The sequence below is a fragment of the Danio rerio genome, chromosome 12 (assembly GCF_052040795.2).
Source record: "Danio rerio strain M-AB ecotype USA chromosome 12, GRCz13ab, whole genome shotgun sequence".
In the NCBI taxonomy this organism is placed as follows: domain Eukaryota; kingdom Metazoa; phylum Chordata; class Actinopteri; order Cypriniformes; family Danionidae; genus Danio; species Danio rerio.
This window is the reverse complement of record NC_141032.1, coordinates 32,250,486-32,276,224: the sequence shown is the minus strand read 5'-3', so window position 1 is coordinate 32,276,224 and position 25,739 is coordinate 32,250,486. Positions and strand designations below refer to the sequence as shown.

The following is a 25,739-nucleotide window of genomic DNA, read 5'->3' as shown; positions in this document are numbered from 1 at the left end:
CGCAAGAAAAAAATATTAAAATTCAAAATATTATTGTTTAATAGAATTTTTGTTTAACTTGTAACACAGATTTCTTCATGTAAACAACACACCCATAATAAACCATCAAGGTCCTGGCTTAACAGCCATATTTATTACAGAAATTAAAACCCAGGCATGTTAATGACATTTAAATTTCAAAACAATCAATGCCAATAAAGAAAACATTGATTTCGATGTTGAATTCTAAGTCGACTGCAAAAAAATGCCAAAATACAGGAATTGCAGATATGGAAAATGAAAAATTGTAATAATAAACTATAGAATACAAACTGTTGCACTCATTGTAAAGTTTTATTGCTGTGAGTTGAGAACATTAATTATAGAGTAGAAACAATTTTGCTTAATCCTCCTTTACATTCATCCAGTTGCTAAGACTAGGAGTATCATGCAATTGCACAGAGACTCCCAAATGCCCGCAAATGAATGATAATTTCTTGCAAACCGGTCGTTAAATACATTGCACACCCCTCTCGCCCCTACTCAGATATGTCGCTCACTCCACCCCTGACACCCCTCAACGGGCCTGACACAGACACACACACACACACACACAGACACACACAACGCGCTGCAGACGTTTTGACCCAACGGCCTTCCATACTGGAGCGACTCCCCTCAGATTCAACACGCATGATCACGTTCATCAAATTTGCTAAGCGTCCTAAACTAAGCGTCCTAAAGTATTACTGTATTTCACAAGGATTCTGACACAACAACGCGAAGCATACGCTTTCGTTCCGTTTAATGAGGAAACACGCTAAACTTGGAGGGCTCATGCTGAAAGGCAGAGTAATGCCCTGTCTTTGACAGCTCGCGACTTCACCATACGTTCTGAGTACATTTACATAAGACACCAATACTCCGATTTTAATATGATTAAGATAATACTCTTGTTAAAATTCTACCGTGTAGCCTTAAAATGAACCTTACCTTAAAGGAACACTGAGTCACGAAATGCGGAGGATTTTCTTTCTGTTCGCCATGCGGTATCAACTTACAACAGATGTCGAAAGTTAAAAATGAAACACCCGAAATTGCATGAAACTCTGGATATCTTGTGATGCAACTAATTGTTTTATACTGGAACTTGCCTTCAAAAAGTGCTTCCTTGGTCTTATCCACTTTTATTGCATGTTGAACACACGTCCACCACAACAGGAAGTAAAAAAAAACCTGAACTGCGTTAATTGCGTTAATTTTTTTTAACGCGTTAATTATTTAAAATTAATCGCATGCGTTAACGCGTTAATTTTGACAGCGCTAATATATATATATATATATATATATATATGTAATGGTTCAAGTGCAAAATCTGCTGTTTTGTACAGCTAAAAAAAAATATGTGAAACAATAAAAAAAAATAAAAATTCTGTGCAATACAACCCTGTACATTTTAAATAACGTCTTCTGACATACAACAGAAATGTGTCACTAAATCTACTAAACTAATCCATTTTGTTATACAGAAAACAAATGTGTATTTTTTTAAAACAACAAACATGGTAGTATTAGTAATAGAACTTAATTGTAGTAATGTTAATAGTCTTTCTGTCTCTTGTGCGCACACCTAGCACACCATCGGTCTCTCTCATGTGTACACTTGACCTCTTTCACTCACACCTGGTCTCTCTGCTTTCAGTTTACTTTTGTCCAGGCGTCTCATACACAATGCATCTTCTTTGCAGTGGTTGCTTGGCATCCACATATCCCACAATAATAATAATTCCTTACTTTTATACAGTGCTTTATACAGTGCTTTTCTAGACACCCAAAGCGCTTTACACAATGGAGGGAATCTCCTCATCCACCAGCAGTGTGCAGCATCCACTTGGATGACGCAACAGCAGCCATATTGTGCCAGACCGCAAACTATCAGATGGAGAGGAGACAGAGTGATGAAGCCAATTACCATATGGGGATTGTTAGGAGGCCAGTGGGCAAATTTGGCCAGGATTCCCAATCTTTTATGAAGGACATCCTGGAACTTTTAACAATCACAGAGAGTCAGGACCTCGGTTTAAATAGAGTCCCTGTCAATATGCTGGGGCGTTAGGACCCACACATACCGCAGGTTGAGTGCCCCCTCACTAACACCACTTCCGGCAGCTACCTAGGTTTCCCATGCGGTCTCCCATCTAGGTACTGACCAGGCGCAGCTCTGTTTAGCTTCGGTGGGCGACCATGTGAGAGTTGCAGAGAGCTAGCTGCCGGCGTCACTCTCCCACAATGTGTTACCACTGTAAACAGGAAGATGTAGGCAAGACTACAGCCAAAATTTATTTATTTACCAAGTAATGGACAAACGCATCATATTGTAATGGTAATAGAGTGAATACATTTTAAAAAGTAAAGCATTACAGTATTAGTTACTTTCAAATCAAAATATTTTATGTATAACACAATATATTAACATTTCCTTTGAATGCACATATTCAGCTGACAGCTACTATGATGAATGAATTCCTTACGCTGTCATTTATTTATCAGATTCAAACAGGTTTGTTGTATATTCAGAAGCTGTGCAGCAAATGTTTCAGTTATGTGTGTGAACAACTGTTTCTTTAGTGAAGTAAGGACATGGAGACACTCTTAATTATTAAAGAAGCTTCTTTGATTCCTAACAAAACTCTCACTGTTTGAAGTCTTGTGAATGGGGGTACATGGAGAGTGTTTGAAGTGTTAAATGTTTTTTTCTTCCACTTTAGTTAAAGGTTTGATATGAGAGTTGTCTGTGGAAGAGCTAAGATGTCTTTCTAGATTAATGTATGCTTCAAAACGTTTGGATATTAATACTTAAGGAGTGTCATTTTTTGGGACTAGTATTTCTGTTCTTCATCTCACCCCTACTTTCTACTTTGTTTCTTTTCTCATCTGTCTCTGCTCCAGCCACGGAGGATGAGAGATGTTACAGATTCTCTGACTGCACCAGCTGTACCGCCAACACTAATGGATGTCAGTGGTGTGACAGCAAGAAATGCATCTCGGCTCTCAGTAACTGCACTTCTGTAAGTTGACCTGAAGAGAGCACCAGTGCTACACCACACAATTCTGTGTACTAATATTTTTAGTTTGATCTCTTTGGACTTCCTTTTTACTAGACGGTGAAGAATTTCACCAAATGTCCAATTAGGAATGAGCAGATTTGCAGTAAGATGGCCAACTGCAAGAGCTGCTCTCTCAACCTCAGCTGTCAGTGGGATCCTCAGCAGCAGGAATGTCACACTCTTCCTGGTAAGAACAGCTAGATGATGGGAGAGATTTTGCTGTTGTTGTGCAAACAGACTGAGAATAATCCTAATTAGACTTGTCGGGTATGTCAGGTATCCAGAGTTTGCAATTTAACATGCCAACAAAAATATGTAGCATACTGCTGTGAAAAAAAACGCTACATGAAAATTCACTAGATTAATAAAGTATGAGTTTTTGAGTAAAATGTCAGTTTTGAGTAATTGTAAAATGTAACATTTCTTCCAAATATATTATAACATTTCTTTCAAATGTTATTTGAGATTTATAATATGTAGTTATATTGCATTTATATTGCAATATACACTAACCAACCACTTTATTAGGTACACCTGTCCAACTGCTCATTAACGCAAATTTCTAATCAGCCAATCACATGGCAGCAACTTAATGCATTTAGGCATGTTGACATGGTCGAGACGACCTGCTGCAGTTTAAACCAAACATCTGAATGGGGAAGAAAGGAGATTTAAGGGACTTTGGACGCTGGTCTGAGCATTTCAGAAACTACTAATCTACTAGGATTTTTACGTACAACTATCTCTAGGGTTTACAGAGAATGGTCCGAAGGCTACAATTCGCACAGGCTCACCAAAATTGGACAAAAAAAGATTGTAAAAATGTTGCCTGGTCTGACGAGTCTTGATTTCTGCAGCGACATTTGAATGGTAGGGTCCTAATTTTGCATCAACAACCAGAAAGCTTGGATCCATCCTGCCTTGTATCAATGGTTCAGCCTGGTGGTGGTGTAATGGTGTGGGGGATATTTTTATTGGCACACTTTAGGCCCATTAATAACAATTGAGCATCGTGTCAACACCACAGCCCACCTGAGCATTGTTGCTGACCATGTCCATCTCTTTATGACCACATTGTACCAATCTTCTGATGGCTACTTCCAGCAGGATAACATGCCATGTCATAAAGCGTGAATCAATGACAATGAGTTTACTGTACTCAGGGATATTTCCAGTACCTTGTGGAATCTATGCCATGAAGGATTAAGGCAGTTATAAAAATGCTAAAATACTTTAATAGTTAAAATTTGTGTTCAGTTATTTCTCTCTTTGAATGCATTTGTCAAAAATGTAAAATAACATGAAGTGCTGTGGAAAGACTGTCCCAAAGAATTCTGCCCAACAGTGACAAACAGTATATTGAAATAAAATGTATTTTACTTTATGGATTAACGTTTATGTTAGCAGCACATACATATAGGAGTTTAGGTGTCCAGACATACTTGTAATTTGGAACAGAGTCTTTGTTAATCAGAGTTTAAGAGTTGGATGTTCTTTCCGATATCTCTGTATATTGTAATTAATCTAAAGAAGTGGTTTAATTCATGTTGTACTCAAATTTATGTGTGCTTTGTAAATTCTGCCCTAAAGAAACCTGAGAATCAGGACACCTTTTGTCTTCTTTGAATTGTAGATTTGCTAAATGGATCAGTCTGATTGTGCTTGGCATTTACCAATGTGGAAATTTCTTTAACCGGCCACTTTGCTCGAATTAGCTGTTGGCCCTTTTAGAGCTTCGCTTGGCTCTAAAGAGTAATTTTCATTATGTTTAGAGCTCTCCTGCTGCCTCTGAAGAACCCAGTTCAAACGAGAAATGGAAAAATATGAGGCTTGAGATAAAAGCTTCTAATTCCTCTCCTTTTCGTGACCTTCTTTGCAGCTCAGCTTTGTGGAGACGGCTGGAGCAATGTCGGGGAGGTCTGTCTTCAGATCAACTCCAGCAGGGAGAGTTTTGACAATGCTCAGCACTACTGCAAGAACCTGGAAGGAAAGATCGCCTCGCTTACCACAGCCAAACAGGTGGACTTTGTGCTGGAGGAACTGCAGAAGCACCAGCAGAAGGGGAAGGTCTGTGTTTTCACAAATGTAAACTATGGGTTCTTTAATAACATTTTCAGATAGAATGACTTAAAAATTATGCAGCGATCAAAATGTCAAATTTTATATTTTAGCTTCTTTAAAGTAGCCAGGTTTGCCTAGATTACTGCTCTACAACACTTCTCTTTCACTAACACATTCAGGGTAATACTTTAGAATAGTGATCTATTAGTTAATGTTAAATTTAGTAACATCAACTAAGTATGAATAATCTTTTAAAGCATTTATTAATCATAGTTAAGCCTTTATTAATGCATTATTAAAATCCAAAGTTGTGTTTGTTAACAGCACTTTGAGTTAACATGAACTAAAGTTATTTAACTTAAATAACATTAACATTAAACATGATAGATAATACTGTAATAAATGTATTACTAATTGTGTTTTAAATACATTAACTAATATTAAGTAGTGGGCGATTGTTTTAAAGTATAACTGACTCAGTTTATTAATTTGTTTTAATAAAAATGTGTAAAGAAATTCATACACAGATGGAATCGTGGGCCGTCTTTCCACTGCACACAACATTCTGACCTGTTTGGACAACACTAGATTACATCCGGTTGACCGGTCACATATGGTCTAGTCGCAGGAGTTCAAATATTTCAACTTATCCGCATCTCAAATCTGATCTGAATTTTCCGCATACAGAGATTATCGGAACTCCACGTAGCTTCCAGAGTACTCTCAATTGGAAATGAATGACTTCCAGTCTGTCGCTTTTCATTTGTCGTGTGCAGTGGAAAGGCGGGTTTAGTTCTGTATATCTTTGATTAAGTTGTTAAATTTTTGTTTATCATAATAAAAAGAATTCATTCTGTCAGATGTGTCTAGAGTGTGTGTTAGTGAGGTTTCTTTAGAACTTTCTTTCTTTAGTTTTCTTTTCAGTTTTAGAAATGTTTCTTATGCAGCATGGTTGCAGTTATTTGATGAAAATTACAGTAACACATTATTATGAAAAACATCAAACTTTCCAATAGCTAGATCTTATTTAAAAACATTTAAAATTTTACTTTTTTTTTTTTTATACGTTTTTTTTTAAATGGCAAAGCTACGTTTTGAGAAGGCTTTTTTATCATTTGTAGTGTCATGACCTATTAGAAATCCTTCTAATATACTGACCTGGTGCTCTTACTGTCAGTGCTAAATCTAATTGAGGTGTTTAATTTATTTTTAACCATGATACTTACATAATTCCAGGATAAATTATCATTATTAAAAAAATTGCATCTTCACATACCCATCATTTGTACATTGTACAAAGAAAAATGCATATGCTTGCTTCCATTCACCGCTAGCACATTATTGCCGTCTTATATTTGTCACCTTTTATCATATTATACTTGTGGCTATAGTAGAAGAAATTCTTATAAATTACATTTAATTGTTCTTAGAGTACGTACAGAGTTTGGTAAAATCTCTAAATATTTAAAAAAGAAATTTTCTTAGTATTACCTGGAAGAATCATGTGTATGTTTTGTGAAAACTTTCAAATGTTATATTTAATTTTGTATCTGAAACCATTTGTGCTGCCATTTTGGCCAGGACCCCCCACTAGAAGAGATGGTTCTCTATAGGAAACTCCTTTCAAAATAAAGGATAAAGAAATTAATTAATAAAAAGTAAAAAAAAAAAAACTGCTTTTATTTCAACAAGCCAACGTTATAAATGTTTTTACAGTCACTTGGATCAGTTTAATGTGTCCTGTTGATTAAAGGTTTAATGGAGATAGCTTTATTATTAGCATAATTATGATTTATTCACTCCTATTTTTGCTCTGTGTTCCTGTGATTCACTGCGTTTGTCCTGCAGAAACTGTCCCCATGGGTGGGCCTGAGGAAGTTCAACGTGTCATACTGGGGCTGGGAGGACGAGTCTCCATTCACAAACACCTCTCTGCAGTGGTTGCCCGGAGAGCCCAATGACTCAGGTTTCTGTGCTTACCTGGAAAGAGCTCAGGTCTCTGGCCTCCGGGCTAATCCATGCACCGCCAACACAGACGGCCTCATCTGTGAGAAACCAGTCGGTTAGTCTTCTATTCCCTTTACTTTTCAGTGGAAAAAAGCCTAGATGATGGATAAGAATTACTTTTTTTTTTTTTTTTTTAAGTAACGTCATACATGTTTCCTCACTTGCAGTGAGCCCAAATCAGAATGCCCGGCCATGTAAGACCCCATGCTCCCTTCGCACCACCTGTGATAACTGCACCAGCCAGGCCATGGAGTGCATGTGGTGTGGAAGCACCAAACGCTGCGTGGACTCCAATGCCTACGTCATCTCCTTCCCCTACGGCCAGTGTCTGGAGTGGCAGACAGCAGACTGTTTGTGTAAGTCTTCTTGCTTGCATCAATGGCCATTAATAGTTCTAAGAACCCCTAGAGTGTCTTGTTTTATTTATTTATTTATTTTTAGCATTGATTTTGGGGAGGGTACTGGAACCTGGAACCGAATGCAATAAAATCTATTGAGAACTGAGAATACTGCAGTAGTATTTAATTATTAAGAGGAAACACTTTAGAACAGAGAAGCCCAAACTGGGGCCTGCAGGCCAAAGTTGGCCCATGATTAACCTTTGATTTGGCCTATCTGAGAATAAAGGGAGAATCATGGGGATGGTTTCGAAATTGTCAATTCAAATTTAATGTAACCCATTTTTTGTTTGTTTTATTGTTAAAAGCTAACTGAAATAAAATGTTTCAATTGAATGGTTTAAATAAGTTAGATTTTGTTTAAATGTACACATAGTCACCTGGAGACTTGGAGATTGCTGAGCAAATCAAGTCAAAGGCAGATTCTGCTTGGTTAATGTATCCAGCATTGAACTTCACTGTGTTAAATGTTTATTTTGAATTGTTTATTTTAATAGCAAGAATTTCAAAAGTTACACTGTATTAGTAAATATGATTTAAAGTAATTATTTATTTTTATTTTGAAATATTATGAAGTAAATTAAGAAATAACCCATGACTAGGCCTACACATGCAGAAATTGCAGAAATCTGCAGAATTCCCATCTAATCATATTTATTTACTTGTGTAAATGTGTGTAAAATAAAATTTATTTAGTTTTTATATTAATTTCAGTTATTGTATTAATTAATATGAAAATGTTTATTTTCTTTATTTACAATATAGTTTGTAAAGTAATGTTTTCTGCCTTTTAGTACATATTTGTGATAATCCCAAAATCATTTCGCATAAATCTGCAGACTTACAAAATTCTCCACAGAAATAGCAAAACATGTCTACAGATTCGGTTTGGCCCTATCCATGGCTACATTAACAAAATATAGTCTGGTATTTTTACCTTCGGCCCTCGGCTCTCGATGATATTAGTTTTTTGGCCCTTTGGCACAGATTTGACAACAATAGCACATAGTTAATGTTGGTTAATACAAAGCGAGTTAACATGAACTAACGTTATTTAACATGAATAACATTAACAAATGTAAACAAAGATCAATAAATACCACAATACTTGTACTTCTAATTGTTCATGTTAGTAAATAAATTAACTAACATTAATAATGAAGCATTATTTTAAAGTGTAACCACTAAAAGTATTAAAAAGTGAATCCAAAAAGTTTGGGGTGAAAAACCCTAAATACTTTATTTTTTTTTATTTTTTTGTAGGTTACATGAGATTCAAGAATTTTTTATTTATTTTTTTAGTCAGTTAAACTTAATGCAATGAAATGACATGTTATGCTCACCTAATTCACCTAAAATTTAAATTGTGAAAGTTCATTATAGCAGTGTTTTGGGCATTTGTGCTTATTTGATAGTGGAACATTTGGTTGTTTGAAAGGAAACCATGGGTTACAGAAGCTGTTTCTTCATAAACTCTTAGCCTTATTTCTTGCAAGGCTTGAATGTGTGTAGATTTTGCTCTGTGGAGCCTTTTCGGAGAAGAATACAACCAATCAGCGGCTGTCAGAGTTGTGTGGGTTCTTCATCTCTATCAGATCTGTTGTTTCATCCCATTAGCTGAACTGCTTGGCCTCTGATCCGCCTGTAATGTGCAATTAGTGTTTCAATTTGTCTGACTAAGCATTCGCTCTTCCCTCTTGGCTGTTCAAGAATGGATTCTTATGGCACACGTCGACGCGCTAAGTGATAGAAACTTTAAGGACAACACGATTGTGAACAACATAATTGGCTGGAAATCCGTCTCCAGAGAATCTTTCAAAATAAGAAGCCTTGAAATCTCTCAAATACCTTAATGTTTCACTTTTTTGATGTCTCAGTTGAAATGTTACTTGTTTGCTGTGCTTTGATTTGGTACACAGCTGTGTACATATCTTGTGTTGTATTTGTCCTTCAGACTCGAGTCTTTAAGTGCTCATAATGTCTTATTTGAGCTTATCAGATGTTGATCTAAGTGTATAGGTGGCACACGGACTCTTTCCGCCATGTGTTCTGTTTTTATGACAGCTCGAGACGTACTGATAGAACTTTCATTATGCTCAGTCTGATGGAAAATGAATTAAAAGCTCTCTGCCAGAAGGAGGTGGTACGATTCTGCAAATCTGTCTAGCTAGGAAACCTTTTTGTCACCAAAATGTATCTCTCGGTCCAGGTGATGGTTACTTAACGTTTCAACGGCTCCAGCGTAAGCCCGGGCCTGTGTCTGTGCCATTTTAAAGATCTATTTCTGCTTTATGTTTTTTTTTTCCCTCTCTGTTTTTCTTCCTTTTCTCTTCAGGGTGCTTTGTCTCTGTCGGAGCATGCCTGGATGAGTTTGACTCACACTTGTGAAGGTGTGTGTTTTTGCACAGCAGTGATTTGCAACGGGATGTGGGGAGCTTGTGTGTGTCGAGCCCCATATTGTAACCGTCTGATATATTTCCTCTTAAATCTGGCGTCTGGTGCCACTGCTCGGGTGGGCTGAAGGTCGTTTGTTTACTGTGGGTTTGTGCCGTGTCCTTGTCACACTGCCGGAGATCAACTGTTTGACTTGTTTCTCATCTCTCGTTTTCTCTGTCTTTCTCTATAATTGCTGGCCAATGTGGCTGGTTGATGTATTATAAATAAGTGTTTAAGGTGCAGTGAAATCATTTTTAGTAAATCTGCATATTTCTTTGTAAAAAATATATATATATATATTCATTAAGAAAAAGCAGGGTGGGAGTTTTATGCAATTACAGCATTTTTAAACACTTTTAATAAGCCTGTTACAATTTACGACCTTTAAAAGGATCTTAAATCTGAGCTGAAAAATCATAGTCATGACATTAAATATTGCACTCGCTTCTAAACATGTAGATCTTCCTTAGTATTTTTTCCATTATAAATATCTAAAAACGCACACAAGATACATGTACTTGAAATGCAAAATAAATAGTAATATTTTTTGTGATTTCACTAAAAAGTAGAATGTTTTAAAGGGCGAAGCAAGATATGTGGATATGAAGATTTGTAAAGACAATCTTTTTTAATTGGTAACAAATTCACCAATTGATCATTTACATTTTACATTACATCTACAATATGGTATACTTTTATCTAAAGTAATTGTCAATGGAGGACAATTGAACCATCAAAGCAAAGTTTAACAAGTCTAAAAAAGAAGTCATAGCAATGTTTTTAAAGTTTTTAAACTATTTATTTTTTTGTAAAATGAATGAATGAAGAGTTCAGATACAAAAACCTTTAAGTGCCATCTGAATTTTTTTGAAAATAAATTGAATTCTCAGCCTCCTTTGTTTATGTTGAAATTTTTCACTTTAAAGACCAGGAAAAGGACTTATTCTTTGCCATAAAAGTGATATTATCGGAAACCGATGCAAACACTGGGAGAACCTGCAAACTCCACACAGAAACGGCAGTTGGTCCAGCTGGGACTCAAACCAGCGATCTTTTTGCTGTGGGGTGACAGTGCTAACCACCGAGCCACCGTGCCATCCCTTTTTAAAATTTATTTAATTATAATAATAGTAATAATAATAAGAATAATAAAACAAATTATTATGTTAACATAATATGTTATTATGTTTATGTTAATTAAAAATTAACATGTAACAATAAGCAAATACACTGAAGAATATTTTGGGCAAAAAACAAAACAAGTAAAAACAAAACAAAAAAAGAAAAGAATAAAAACACTAGTACAATCTTACATACAGAAAGTGCTGGCAGCTAGCTCTCTGCAACTCTCACATGGTCACCCACTGAAGTTAAGCAGGGCTGTGCCTGGTCAGTACCTGGATAGGAGACTACATGGGAAAGCTAGGTTGCTTGAAGTGGGGTTAGTGAAGCCAGCAAGGTGTTCAACCTGCGGTCTGTGTGGGTACTAATGCCCCAGTATATTGATGGGGACTCTATACTGCTCTGTGAGTGCCGTCTTTCGGATGAGACGTTAAACCGAGGTCCTTGTCATTAAAATTCCAAATAGGGGTTTAACCCCGCATCCTGGCCAAATTTGACCTCTGGCCTCCTAACCCTCCCCATATCATAATTGGCTTCATCAGTCTGTCTCCTCTCCACCAATTAGCTGGTGTGAGGTGTGCAGTCTGGCACAATATGGCTGCCGTTGCATCACCCAGTTGAATGCTGCAAACTGGTGATGGATGAGGAGATTCCCCCCAAAAATGTGTAAAGCGCTTTGAGTGTCCAGAAAAGCGCAATATAAATGTAAAGAATTATTTTTAATTATTAATATAAAAAAATGTATGGTCTACAGGTCTACAATGTGCTGACCAGAACTAGTATTCAGTACCAAGCTGGGAGTAGGGGGTGGGGACTTAGTCAGAAAGAACAGGGTCAAGTTGAAGATTCTGTACATGTTTGCGAAGGGTTCCCACATTTTAATGAAAATAGTGCTAGGTCGGTGAAGAGAGTACCTAATTTTCTTTATTTCATAAAATAGAGAACATTTTTTATCAAAAAAGTTTGAGAGGGAGGGTAAGGGCTCTTTAGTTCAGAAGAGATAACCGCTTAGCCAGAAGGGTTAAGAAGGCTACAAAGTCTGCAAAATGTGAGGGTAAAGTATGGCCGGGCGGGAGAACCCCCCAAAAAACAATAATTGGACAAGATGGAATATCAACAGTGGTAATAGCAGACAATGAGAGGAAATGTTGTCTCCAAAAGGAAAGCAGGGAAAAACAGGACCAGAACATATGAATCAGAGTAGCTAAACCGGAATGACACCAGTTGCACTCAGGGTCAAGTTAGCCGTTTCTTGACAATAGCCCAGATGTACTATTCACTTGTTGCAGTACACAAACTTCTGAATGGCATCTCTTTTCAATTGTAATCTGCCAGTCAATTTAGGTTTGTGAACAGACAGCGATCACTGTTTGAATCAGCAGGATTCATTTTTTTTGTCCCAGAGTAGTTTTCTCATCTGTTCTCAACGTGGAACCCTTCTAGACATCTCCTCACCCCTAAACAAATGGTTTTTATTGCAAGCTGAATGAAATCATATGCTGCAGTTGAGGATCTGTCAGCTCCTGCAGTTGAGGATCTATGAACTCCTGCCAGCATAATGACTAACTTTGTGCTTTTTCACTGTTATTGCTGCCATGGTGTTGACCCTGAACACACTTTATGTGTAATGCTTGCTGTTGTCTGGTCTGAGATCCTAAGAGATGTGATTTGGCTGCCGGGGAGGTGGATCAAACCGAAAGAGGTTGACGCATATGGCTCTGATGTGCTCTTTAGGGAGAGTGAACTTTCTGCTGGTATTTGAGAGCGTATTACTCAGTCAGTGAAGTGATATGCCCTGTGAGAGCTTAAAAGGATCATTTTAAGCATTTCTTTGTTGTTTCTCATTTGTGTATTTCTTTGCTCCAAACGTGTGGCCATTTTTGTTGTTTGTTGTTGTTTCCTCCAATCTCAATATCTTGCCTTGTTTGAAATTTATATTATGGACAAAATTCATCTTCAAATGCTACACTTGTGCATCTGTTGGGTTTTATCTTGCATGTGGATGGATTATGACTGTATCTTAAACTGAATCTAGAATGCAAAGTAAATCTCTGATTTGTATGTAGAGTTTCAACTCAAAATACCCCACAATTAATCAGTGTTGGGCTTGCTACTTGAAAATGCAGTGAGCTAAGTAAACTATTTACAATGTAGCTCAACTACACTAAAAGCTACCCTCTGAGAAATGTAGCAAGCTAAGCTAAAAGCTACTTGACAAAAATCTAAGCTAGTTTTGCGATTTTAATTTTTAAATCGAAGCAACATAAATTCAAGTCAATCTTATGTTAGTGATCAATAAAACGGTCAATGAAACATTCGAGGCATAATTGTTCAGTTCAATTATTTACTGCAAATAACATGCTGTATCAAACAGAAACAATTTATAATATATAACAGCAAAAACAAAAAATCCAATAAAACCAGGTGTTACACATTTAAAATACTATAGTAATTTATAGTAAAGGGAAATATTTAGGAATAAGCATTATATTGAATATATATTTGCAACTCTTCATTAATGAATTACACTACATAATGTAGTATCATTAGTAACTTCCTTGAGCCAATTGTAATGACTATAATATACTTTGGTCTTTACTACAGTAAACTATATATATAACTGCTCTCCCTCAGTCATCTTTCCATTAAGCAAATTTATTGTGTTAGCCTAATTGGTGGTTGGCGTCTCCGACCAGAGTGAGAGGTGGTAGTAACACACCAAAACGTTTGTTGTTGACCACCGTAACACAAGTAGAAGAAGAAATAGTCATTCTCGCCATCATATGAAATTCACAGCTCTGTGAATGTCGGTGCCATCACTTTTTGATTTGCGATCAGTAAATGTAGCTTGTGTGGACACATCTGCGCTACATGACTGAAAAAATAGCTTCACTACTGAAAAACTATTTGATTTTTAGAAAGTAGCGATGGTACCACTACGCTTCTGAGAAATGTAGTTAAGCTAGTGGTGACGCTGCTGCCCAACACTGCAAAAAATGTTTTATAACTCTTTGAATGTGCCCCTTTTAGGCTTTGATCCAAATTGTGCCGTTTTGGTGACTGCCACTTTAAATTCAAATTAGATTGTACTCCTTTTCAAAAGAGGGCGGAGCTACAAATGCTTGCATGTCAGCATAGTGGCATGTTCAAAAACAAGACTTTCTATGCAATGTCCTATGCTAATGAGCGAGAGATTGTCACTAAATATGCAGGGCTTTTCCCCTCTGATGACATGTAGAAAGAGATGAATGTCAATCAAAGTGTTTCTGCTGACATAGCATTTTCTGCAAAAAATAAAATGAATACTTTTTTTCCCTTACCATTAGAAGCTGGTTATACTCCAACGGTTGCCAAACAATTGTGTTGAAATCTCCTTTAAAGTGATTTTTGTATAATAGAGTAAAATAACTTACTGGCAAAAGCTCACTTTTCCTAATGCGTAAAATTCTTTGAAGAAAATCAGAAATACCCATAATCTTCACAAAAGTTCTGATGATATTTTATTTTTAGATTATAAGTAATGCATATTTAATACCAGCACAGCTACTATGTTTACATCATTAAAACCAAACACATGCTGTAATTCCTGCTGTTCTATAATCACCACCTACCGGCAGAGATTGAAGTGGCTTTTAAATCCACACTCTTTGTTATTTTTGATATGTACAAGTATGTATATGTAGCATCATTTCACAAAGCTGAAGTGAAACCAATACGTTGTATTTTTCTGGATGTATACAGATAATAAATTCTAATTCTGTTTTTTATTTATTTTTTTATTTTATCAAAAAAGAGAGTTAAATCAACTTAAATGCTTGTCATTCAGAGATACTTTCAACCAAGATTATTTCATCACTACCTTTTTCCTCATCTGTGTTTACTGTATGTCTTTGCAGCTCAGAATTGCTCTGGTTTGCGTACATGCGGCCTGTGTCTGGAACAGCCTGACTGTGGATGGTGTGGAGACCCCAGTAACACCGGCCGAGGGCAGTGCATGGAGGGTTCGTATCGCGGACCCATGAAGAGCCCCTCCAGACACAGTCAAGACATGGTGCTGGAGACGGGGCTCTGTCCAAAAGAGAGAGGCTTTGAGTGGGCCTTCATCCAGTGTCCTGGTAAAAACTTTTACAGTCAAACAATCACTTGCAAACTTGACCTTTAAAGAGCACGGTTTTGTTTTGCCAGGGGTTTTCAAACTGCTGTTCAGGGATGTCCGGGGGGCACAACATGGTGCTACTTGTTCTGAAAACAAATATTTAAATTTGTTATATAAATTATATATTATATTTTCTTTTTAGGACTGTTATTGGTAATGCTTTATTTAAAGAAATTGCCGTTGTATTATTTATTGATTCAAATAGACCTAAGTCATTCTGTTATCTCAGCAGTAGGTCTTCAACTAAAGAAAGAGAAACAAAGTTGTTTAGATTTGTAGCCAAATTAGAGTGAGATAAATGATTTTATACAGATGGCAGCATAATTGTTTCATTAAAATCATGCTAAAATCTATTGACTTACAATCTTTTTTGTTTTATTTGCCAATGGGAACAGTTCAAAAATGTAAAGAAGTATTCAATTAATCTAAATATCCTTTTAGACTTTGGCTTGGAACAGACTCTTATGTTTTAAAACTGTGGTGCCCAATCTTAAAAAACACGAAAGAAAACGCCTCCCGGAGTTTGAAGTCATCCACCCGTGAAACGTTCACTATCCCACATTCTGAAATGATTCCTCACAGCTAACGTAAACAAATTGTAGCGGCAATTTTGCACACTGTTTTGGAATTTCCCCGCGGTCATTTGAATTGTCGCATGGATTGCGTCATTAAATTTGGAGCTCCTATTGGTTCTTATTGGTTCCTATTGGTTAGCTGTTGTCACACTGCAGGAAAGTGTCTGAAATATTCTGACACTGCCAGAACTTCATCGGAGGAAAAATCTAATCGCAACGGGCACTAAGTGGCTTTGAACATGTCAAACTAATAATCAAAGATAACCGATTTTAGCCTTGCATTTCAGGAATCTTTCAGGATTTACCAAATTTCTCTCAGTTGACAAAATCGTGGATGAAATCTCACAGTGCAAGTAGGGCTTTACCTTAACGTACCTGCACAGATGTTTCTTGAAGCTTAGTAAGAGCTTGATTAGCTAGGCCAGGTGTGCCTAATTCAGTTACGATTATCATGCCATCGATTTGGTTTAATTCTATATCTTGGTTCATCACGGTGCTTTCCATATTTTACTTTACAGCTCAAGAATTATTGTATTAAAAAAGTACAATTTGTAAATACATTTTCTGTGTATTTGTAATACAATTTTGTCCTTTAATACAAGCAGTCAGATATATGAACTGTACCTTTATTTTAAACGTATCAAACAAAACTACATGGGCAGAACAACATGAGTATTTAAAGCAAATAAACAAATGTAAATGTTCTCCCGCCAATTTGAGCGTTATCAAGCGAGTTGTTAAATGCTAATGATTGGTCATGCGCTAAACAAAAATGGCTGCAATTGCCTCTAACACTCCGTCGCAGTTCTTCGATGAGTGATGCTGATAAACTGCATCGGAGATCACAGCAAATCCATGATGGACACAGTGTTGAAAACTCGCTCTGTAACTTTCTCGCAACTGGATCCAGAAGTATCGCTGTAACAGCTGAGAGGAGAGGAAACGTCTCACCAGAAGGTCAAAGGTCCACAGTGAGAGAGAGAGAGAGAGAGAAAGAATGAAAGAAAGGAAGAGAGACAGAGAGAGAAATGGCGTTTACAGCTTTCATTTCTCCACAGCAGTGTAATAGGGGCTTCGCGTTAACTTCAGTGTCAAAGACTGTCCAGTAAACCCACATGCAATAAATTGTGCTGAGTTTCTGTGTTTTTAAATATTTGGTGCATTTTAATTTCTTGCACCCACCTTCCTTGCCATAGTAAGCTACCACAATATAGTGCATATCAGATGAATGACGTCAGTATGTAATAACTGGTTAGGACATCTAATGACACCCCTAATATTAACATATACTAATTAGTTGTTAAAATAAATAATAATAGCAATTAATTAATTAATTGATTAAATTAAAATAAATAAATTGATTGAGTGAATAGGTTTTTTTATCATAGAAATATACAGCTTCCTTCATATTTAAGTTGTATTTGGTGGTCCCTTGCAAGGGAGTTTGAATACCCTTGAGCTTTTATTTTTTTAATAAATATAAAATATTCTTGACTCAGTTTTATAAAATCGCTGTTTGTTTAAAAATAATAATAATAATCATCATTTTTCCAACCTTTATTTCCTAGCATGCCAGTGCAATGGCCACAGCACATGTGTGAACGTTAGCATGTGTGAGCAGTGCCGTAACCTCACCACCGGCCTTCATTGTGAAACATGCTTGCCTGGATACTATGGAGACCCTACCAATGGTGGAAAGTGCCAAGGTGAGAATATTTGCCTCTGCTTTTAACAACGCATTCTTATACTCCATTCAACTTAATAGAGAAAATAAAATGATGTGAAAAGAGTGTAAAGGTCAAAGAGGTGCTTGCACTGCCATAGGTGAGAGGTAAGATCACACCTAGACACACACTTACAATTTTTCCCCCTCTTGCCCTGGAGATTGTTGGGTTACATCATAATGATGTGAAAAGATATGCTGTCCAAGACCATTATGCTCACAGAATTTTTAACACTAAAAGCTACCAATCATAAAACGTGCTAGTTCACAATTGTGTGCTTTTTAGAAACCATAAAACATCTTTTTATGTTTTATTTAGAGTTTGAAAATGGAATTGTTGTGTTCCTAGATGTTGACGTTTTGCCCAAGGCCTCTTTTACTTTAATACTTGATGTCATGTCAGTTCAAAAACTGTGCCCTGCAAACATTAGGCGCTATCATATTTCCCATATTCTTGAGAAATATGATATTCATATTCCTTCTTAAAAGCCGGCTAACCTACAAAAGATGTTCTTACACACATCAGCATAGAGCTTTGAAATACGACCTACAGGATGCTGGGATTTAGAGACAGCATAGAAATGCTCTTATACGTGCTGTCATGTATGTTTAACTTGGCGGACAAAAGCACGTCAGGGGCTGGTGATCTGCAGTGATGTTAGTGGAGTGTGTAGAATTAAAGCTTATTTTAGGTATAATTATAGTCCACTGCTCAAAAATAAGCAGAAATTGATTTTTTGTTGGAATAAAAGGGTTTGGCACTTAAAGCTAGTGTTTTTTTTTGTCAGTGGCAAAACTAGTGCTCTCAAACTGTCATGTAAATTGAAGGGTAATGACCTGGCTTCTTTGAATTAATAAATTAATTAATAATCAATTAATAATTAATTAATAATAATTAATTAATAATAATAATTAATAAAATAAATTTAATATAAGCTACTGTTTTCAAACTTATATTATAGACAAATTTAAAATGACAAATGCAGAAGTTTCATGAATGCAGTGCATCCGGAAGGAATTCATAGCGCTACACCTTTTTCCACATTTTTTTTTTAATGTTACAGCCTTATTCCAAAATAGATTAAAATAATTTATTTCCTCAAGATTCTACACACAATACCCCATAATGAAAATGTGAAAAAAGATGTGAAAAGTGACAATGTGAAAAACCTGAAAAATCACATGTTCATTAGTATTCACAGCCTTTGCCGTGAAGCTCTCAATTGCGCTCGGGTGCATTCTGTTTCCACTGATCATTCTTCAGATGTTTCAGCAGTTTTATTGGAGTTCACCAGTGGTAAATTCAGTTGATTGGACATGATTTGAAAAGGCATACACCTGTCTATATAAGGTCCCAGGGTTGACAGTGCATGTCAAAGCACAAACCAAGCATGAAGACAAAGGAATTTTCTGTAAACCTCTCCCTTTCTATAAACCTTTTAATTTATTCAGTTTTTAAATATATTTTGCTAATATTATGGTGAAATAGTAATATTAAAATGTTCATAAGATTTATGTACAATACTGTTAGTAAAGTTATATTTTCTGTCTTTTTGTAGATGTATTATATGAAAGACTTGCTTTGTAAACCAAATAATTGGATTTTATTGGATTTGCATTGTAAACATTAAATAAAAGTAAAAATGTATTATTCTTTATTTCATATATTACATTTTAGTTATGATATTTTCAAAATCATTCTGCATAAATCTGCAGTTTTTTTACGTAGTTCTCAGTAGAAATAGGAATAAAATGTCCGCAGATTCTGACTGGCTTCTAAAAAAAAAAAAATGCAATTTTTTATTAATCAAAATTATTGAAAAAAGGTATGCTTTCATGTCAGTGAAATTTTATATTCAGATGATTCAATCTCATATAAAGATGCATCAAATAAAAATATGTTTGTATAAATATAGTTTGAATTCCATCATTGATGTACCCTGTAACCCAGGGGTGGGCAAACTCGGTCCTGGAGGCCCGGTGTCCTGCACAGTTTAGCTCCAACATTAATCAAACACACATAAACATGCTAATCAGTGTCTTTACGATACTAGAAATCTATAAGCAGGTGTGTTTGATTATAATTGGAGCTAAATTGTGCAGGACACCGGCCCTCCAGAACCGAGTTTGCAAACCCCTGCTGTAACCTGATGCTCTCATATAATGTAATGCAGCCAAAATCACTTTTCTGAGAACAAATTGTGGGATCTCACTGTCAACTTTTTTGACCTGAAGTTTGTCTGATGGATGTACTGAATACCAAGTCTGTTTAGTAAATAGTGTTTGTAAATTTTGTCTTAAGTGTAGTGCTATATGGAGTCATAGAAGTTTCCCAGAATTGCTCTGTTTCAACAGGAGATTAAAAAATGAGTCAATTCTGTACTTTCAAGCTTAAGTTGCAGAATGCACAGGTTCTTTTATTATATTATATACAAACTGCTGTTAATAAGATGTCTTGTTCAGTTCTCCTGCTTTTCTCTTCAGTTAATCTTTGTTCATCTTTATACATTTCTCATCCACCATTTAAACCATTCTCACCTTTTCCTCCTCCAGCCTGTAAATGTAATGGCCATGCCAACATGTGCCATGAGCTGACGGGCAAATGCTTCTGCACTACCAAGGGCATCAAAGGTGACCAGTGCCAGCTGTAAGTACCTCTAGTGGACACACACTTTTACTTACACTTGCGGTCAGATATAATAAAAGAGGACTGAACCACTTTATAAAAAAAAAAAATTAAAAAAGTAATTTTATAGATTATTGTCATTAATCAGAAATATTTAATGATAATTAATTATATTTGTATTTATTGTGTACATTTCAATTACATATAATTTTTACATAGTTTTTTGCCCATTTTTTTACTTAACGTGCTATTTAAAAAAAATTATATATATATATATATATATATATATATATATATATATATATATATATATATATATATATATATATATATATATATATATATATATATTTTTTTTTTTTTTTATTGGTTGCATAAATGTTCAATACATATTTGTTAACTCGCGGGATGGTAACACGTGCAACTACACATACCTACATACAGTCATATTTTGCCAAAGAAGCAAAATGATAGAAGAGTATTGCTGGTCACAGTTTGACGCAGACAGGTTGATTCCAAATCAGCGCTAATGCTGATTGCCTCTGTCCTGAACCCACGTCATAAACACTTCTGTTTATTTGCACAATTGAAGAAAGAAACAGCAAAACAAAACAGTCTGTAATGTGCTCTGCTGTGGAAACATGCTGGCTACAAGTCAGAGCATCGGGATTTTCTCTCTATCAGAGCGCGCTTCGGCACCGCTAGGAACACAACAAATAGGCTGATGATTTTGTGTACATCCAACAAACCAACCTTTTTTCTATTTGAAGAATTAGTTATTAATAGTTCTTAGAAAATATCTGTTAAACAAAATATCTATTTTTAATATAGCCTACATAATCTACGAATCAAACAAATCCAAATATTTTCTTAATTTTTGCATAATGAAAACTGTGCATCAAACTGAGGCTTTCATTTTATAGCTTAAAAAACATGTATGCTAATTAGTGCATCATATGTAAACAACAAAATTGTTAGATGCTACAGTAGCTTATACTTCACAAAAAGTCAATATATGAGCCTTGTCATTGTCTTTTATCACACGCAGTGCGCACACATGAACTGCAAGTTTGAGAGGAAATAAAAGTACACGAGCTTTAAGGTAAAATCAGATGCTCAAGACATAATCTTTCAAATGATGACTTCTATTAAAAATGTTGACAGAGGTTTATTATGTAAGATTAACAGCGGAGCTTTAATTAAATGCATATTTTCTGTGGAGTGATTGATTTGAGGTAGCCTGCTAAATTTGTTTGACGGAAGAAAGAAAACATGATTGAGAAAAAACAGCTGGTTCTCAAAAAGAATTCAGTCAGTGTTTTCGTTTTGTAATCTAAATGTGTCATTTAAATGAAAAATATGTAAGGCAGGAATATTTGTTTTATTCTCTTTAGTTACTTTATTCTTTTTTTTGTATGCTGTTGAAAACACTGTAGGGGTCCGTTCTTTGTATGTGGATTACTCAACTAGCTGGATTTGGTTCATGACTGTTTGATAGGATACAGGTTCATTTTGTTCTTCAAAAATCATCCGAGAGTTGTTGTCATAGCAACAGGTCTGGTAGCTCAAACCCGCTCAGGAGCAAGCGTATTTCATATAAACAGGATTAAATCAGGTCATTTCAAGCAAAGGTAATTCTGAAAGGTAATGCTGACAATTTCTTACAGTTGTAACCTATAGAATACATACGCTGGGGAAAATAGAAAAATAGTAAAAAAATAAATAAATTTATATATAATTAGAAATTTTAATTTTTTAAAATAAAACTGTTATGCAATCTACACTCTGAAATAAAAGTACAAAACTGTCACAGGGGTGTTCTCTCCCCAAGGGGTTCAAATAGAACATTAATTTATATGAAGTTTTTAGATATGTACTATTTTAAGGTCCCGACTGAGATTTAATACACTTTGTGTATGATAATGGACATGGCCAATATTCTCATTTCTTAAGGAAAGGAATAATAACTTATGCAGTCAAGCACAAGTTTTTACAGATAATTTGGCAGTCATTTGATGCTTCGCAAAAGTTGCAGACACTTTTACCAATATCAAAATGCTTTTTTGATGCAAAATTAATTTAAATAGCCAGTTTTTTAAAAACTTGAATAGGCCTACTATAATAAAGAAAATTTGCTCTAAAAGTAAAACTAAATAAATTGCTAAACACTCTTGACACATGAAAGTGTAAAGCATACAGCCCACAACAGATGAGTAAAGTTATTGTGTGTCATATTTAACAAACCATTTACTACGAATTTTATGTAAATTTGCTCACATAGATAATTGAATATTAATCAGATGATGTCATTACGCTGATGTAGTGTCAGCCAATTGTTGCATTGCTGATCATGATTTAGAGAATAGATAGATCTGTCCACAACACGCGCAGCTATCTCAGATCAGTTCATCCAGACATTTTAATCTGATTCTTGAACTTGGTTAAAGAACCAAATTAGCCAGAGATCAGTTATCAAGATTAAAAGATCCAGAATCTGTCAAATCATCTTAGATCATTTAAGCAAGGTACGAAGAACAGACCCCAGGTGTGGGAAGATGTTCTGTTGTTAATATGTTCGCATGTTAAAATAAATCAGTATTTTAAATATATAAATTTTAATGTGTCCGACACAAAATAGACTCAATTTGAGAGAGCATTTTTTCTCAATAGAGTGATTTTTAAAATTTAAATTAAATAATAACTGAATATTAATCTGACCAGTTAACAATTAATATTCGGTTATGGAGCTGCGGTTGTCGGTTGGTAAAGTTATCTGAAATGAACATCCCTAATTTAAACCGTTTCTTTCTTCTGTTGAACACAAAGCACCCATTAACTTCTATAGTAAGAGAAAAATTACTATGTTTGTCAATGGGTGCTGGTTACCAGCATTGATCATACTATCTTCCTTTGTGTTAAACAGAAGAAAGCAACTCAAATGTAAAGGGTGATTAAATAATGACAGAATTTTGACTATTGGCTGAGCTATCCCTTTAATGAACTCGCTTGACCTTGTCACAACATGTCTTCAAAATATAGCGACCCAGACAACCTTTTGCACATTAAGTCCTCTTCATTCCATTTATCTCGAGTCTCTGTCCTCACAATTTTGGCTAAAGCTGACCTGCAGACGCAGCATATTTTGTCTGCGCATGTGCCCACAGTTTAATAGCACTAATGGAGGTGGAAGTGAGGTGTGGGGGTTTGTTGCTGTGCATTTGTCTATTAAAGAGCCTGTTCCTCTTTGAGAATAATGAAACTCAAGTGCTTCACTCTTGCTGCATTGTTACATCAATGCAGAAATTCTACAGAGTGGGTTGACCAGTCATGCTTATTTTGGAGACGGGGGTGTCAACTGAATATCCCACTCAGATGCCTCAGTCGTAAAACAGAAGCTTGAATCTGGGCTGCTGTGTTGCATTCAGGGCTACACAGAGGATCTTAGTGCCTTTGTTGTGTTCCTTTAGGAACAAATGTTTTGTTTAAGGCTGCCGTGTGACACTGGGATATGAAGAAATGTGCAGCTCATGTAAGGTCCCGCTTGATTTTGATTATGGCAGAAATTGTATGTTTTGTTGTGTTATTTGGCACCACTGCACATTTTTGTCATAAAAATAGTGACCGCTGCACATTATAGGAAGGTAATGACTTAGGAGGAGTCATCAAGACATCATGAAAAGCATTGTTCACGTTTTTTTTGTCACTTTGTGCTGCTGGCTCAATTGTAAAACCTGAATGACATTCATTGTGAATGCTTCATCTTGCATAGTGGATTCATCTGGTTATGAAGATGAAATATCGTACTGAAATGCTGTAAACAGTGTATCCTTTCCTCAAAATTAAGATTAAATGCTTTCAAACATGCACAACGTGTCTATAAGGCTGCACAATATATAGTTTCAGCATCGATATATTAATGTGTGTATCCATTATAGTCACAGGATATGCAATGTTAAGTTGGCATTATAATTGATCAAGAATTGAGAATACATGAGGTTTGTGAAGTCATAGCAAAGTATGACCATAACAGAATGAAACTTTATCATTTGCATTTGTTTTAAAGACAATTCAGGAAAGTGTAGAGCAATCGGGCACAAAAACGTAAAGCATTTGTAATTTTATTGAAGGATAATTTCACTGAATTATTAATACAATAAAGACTACAGAGTTATTTTACATCTAAATCTTATTTTATATGAATACTGTTTGACTGTACAGAAAACCATAAACTGCTTATTTAACTTTTTTCTTTGCTCTGTTATTATTCTTGCTTGCAATTTCTTTGTTGTTATTTTTATACATTATTCACACCCTTACAAAATTAACCCGACCAATCTTAATTAAGTTTTTCCTAAATAGAGCTATTTAAGCCAGTTGGTGTAATTGTATTCATATCGAAATATTTTTTGCTGTTAACATCGCAATAAATGTCACAGAAAAACATAATAGTGCAATGTCAGATTTTTCAAATATCGTGCAGCCCTAATGTTTAGTATAGATACCAGTCAATTGACTCTTATAAACTGGCTCTTTTTGGTGAACCGCAAAATTATGATCCTATTCCAACAATAAAAACAACAACAACAACAAAAACATTCTGCATTGATTTAATTAACATGTGGTATTAAAGTGACCATTGTAGTTTGAATCCTGATTGAGTGACTCTTGTGAGTTGGTTCTTTTTTAGTGAATCAGAAATATAGCATTGGACCAGTCTAGTTTACTGCCAAAATAAATGGCTCTTGAGTCTATTCTTGTTGTCTTTGAGGCATGATCTTTGGGGCATGAGCAGCCTGAGCACAGTCATGATGGTGCTCAAGACGCACAGTGACTGAAAAGGAGGAGCACAACATACAGGACAAGACAGAACTAGTGTCTGGACTCTGCCTCCAAAACAAGAATTTACAAGACCGGGGTGGCAGAACCCTGACAATTCCTGAGTTGGTTCATTTTATTGAATCAAACACAGAGAACAGTGTTACTGCTTTTCCTGAAGAAATGCTGCTTATGATCACCAAACCAGTGCAAAGAACTCTGACATCAAATGGGTTTTCTTCAAAAAACTCTCTCTCTCTCGATTACACACTCAGACACACACACTCACTCTCTCACTTTCTATTCCACAATGAGTGAGTGCGATGCTCATTTTTAATTGCGTGTAACCCAATCAGGCCAAGCCAGGTCCATTGATGATGTATTCAAGCGTGTCTTCATCACAAGGACAAATGAGTGCGCAGACAGCAGTATAACCAACTGTTACCGCTTCCTGTTTTTTCCCCTTCTCTTTCTCTCTCTCCTTCATTACTCCAAGCGGACAGATGCCATTACCCATCCTACATAACGAGGCCCGTAATGAAGCGCCAGGACCATTTTTTGTCACGCACAAATAGTATCATGCTCAAAAACAGTTGATTAAAGAGCTGATGTGCTGCAATGATCGCTCGCCGACCCCGTTTCAAGGCGCTGACGTTGTGAAGGAGCAATTCCAAGTTTCCTTTCACAGTCCTGAGCTGGACTTCAGAGCGCCGAGAACTACTTCTCGATCCGGC

The 25,739-nt window shown here is 35.8% G+C and overlaps 1 protein-coding gene and 1 long non-coding RNA gene across 4 annotated transcripts in view; both read left to right on the top strand.

Annotated features, from left to right (window-relative positions):
• The window catches only part of LOC147834503 (uncharacterized), a 755,156-nt gene that overhangs the window by 432,995 nt on the left and 296,422 nt on the right, over positions 1 to 25,739 (top strand). The gene's annotated exons all lie outside the window — the stretch shown is intronic.
• atrnl1b (attractin like 1b) overlaps positions 1 to 25,739 on the top strand; it is a 191,197-nt gene that overhangs the window by 71,098 nt on the left and 94,360 nt on the right. For 2 of the 3 annotated variants that reach the window (XR_015504231.1, XM_087276489.1), the window contains exons 13-20: positions 2,929 to 3,047; positions 3,141 to 3,273; positions 4,966 to 5,153; positions 6,996 to 7,209; positions 7,322 to 7,510; positions 15,007 to 15,225; positions 17,410 to 17,547; positions 20,118 to 20,211. Coding sequence is in view for 1 of the 3 variants with exons in the window: in XM_087276489.1 (XP_087132615.1) it covers positions 2,929 to 3,047; positions 3,141 to 3,273; positions 4,966 to 5,153; positions 6,996 to 7,209; positions 7,322 to 7,510; positions 15,007 to 15,225; positions 17,410 to 17,547; positions 20,118 to 20,211 (1,294 nt within the window). In the remaining 2 variants the exon portion in view is untranslated. Of the gene's footprint in view, positions 1 to 2,928; positions 3,048 to 3,140; positions 3,274 to 4,965; positions 5,683 to 5,930; positions 6,007 to 6,995; positions 7,210 to 7,321; positions 7,511 to 15,006; positions 15,226 to 17,409; positions 17,548 to 20,117; positions 20,212 to 25,739 lie in introns of those variants that run through there. The other variant, XR_015504232.1, reaches the window with a different exon arrangement.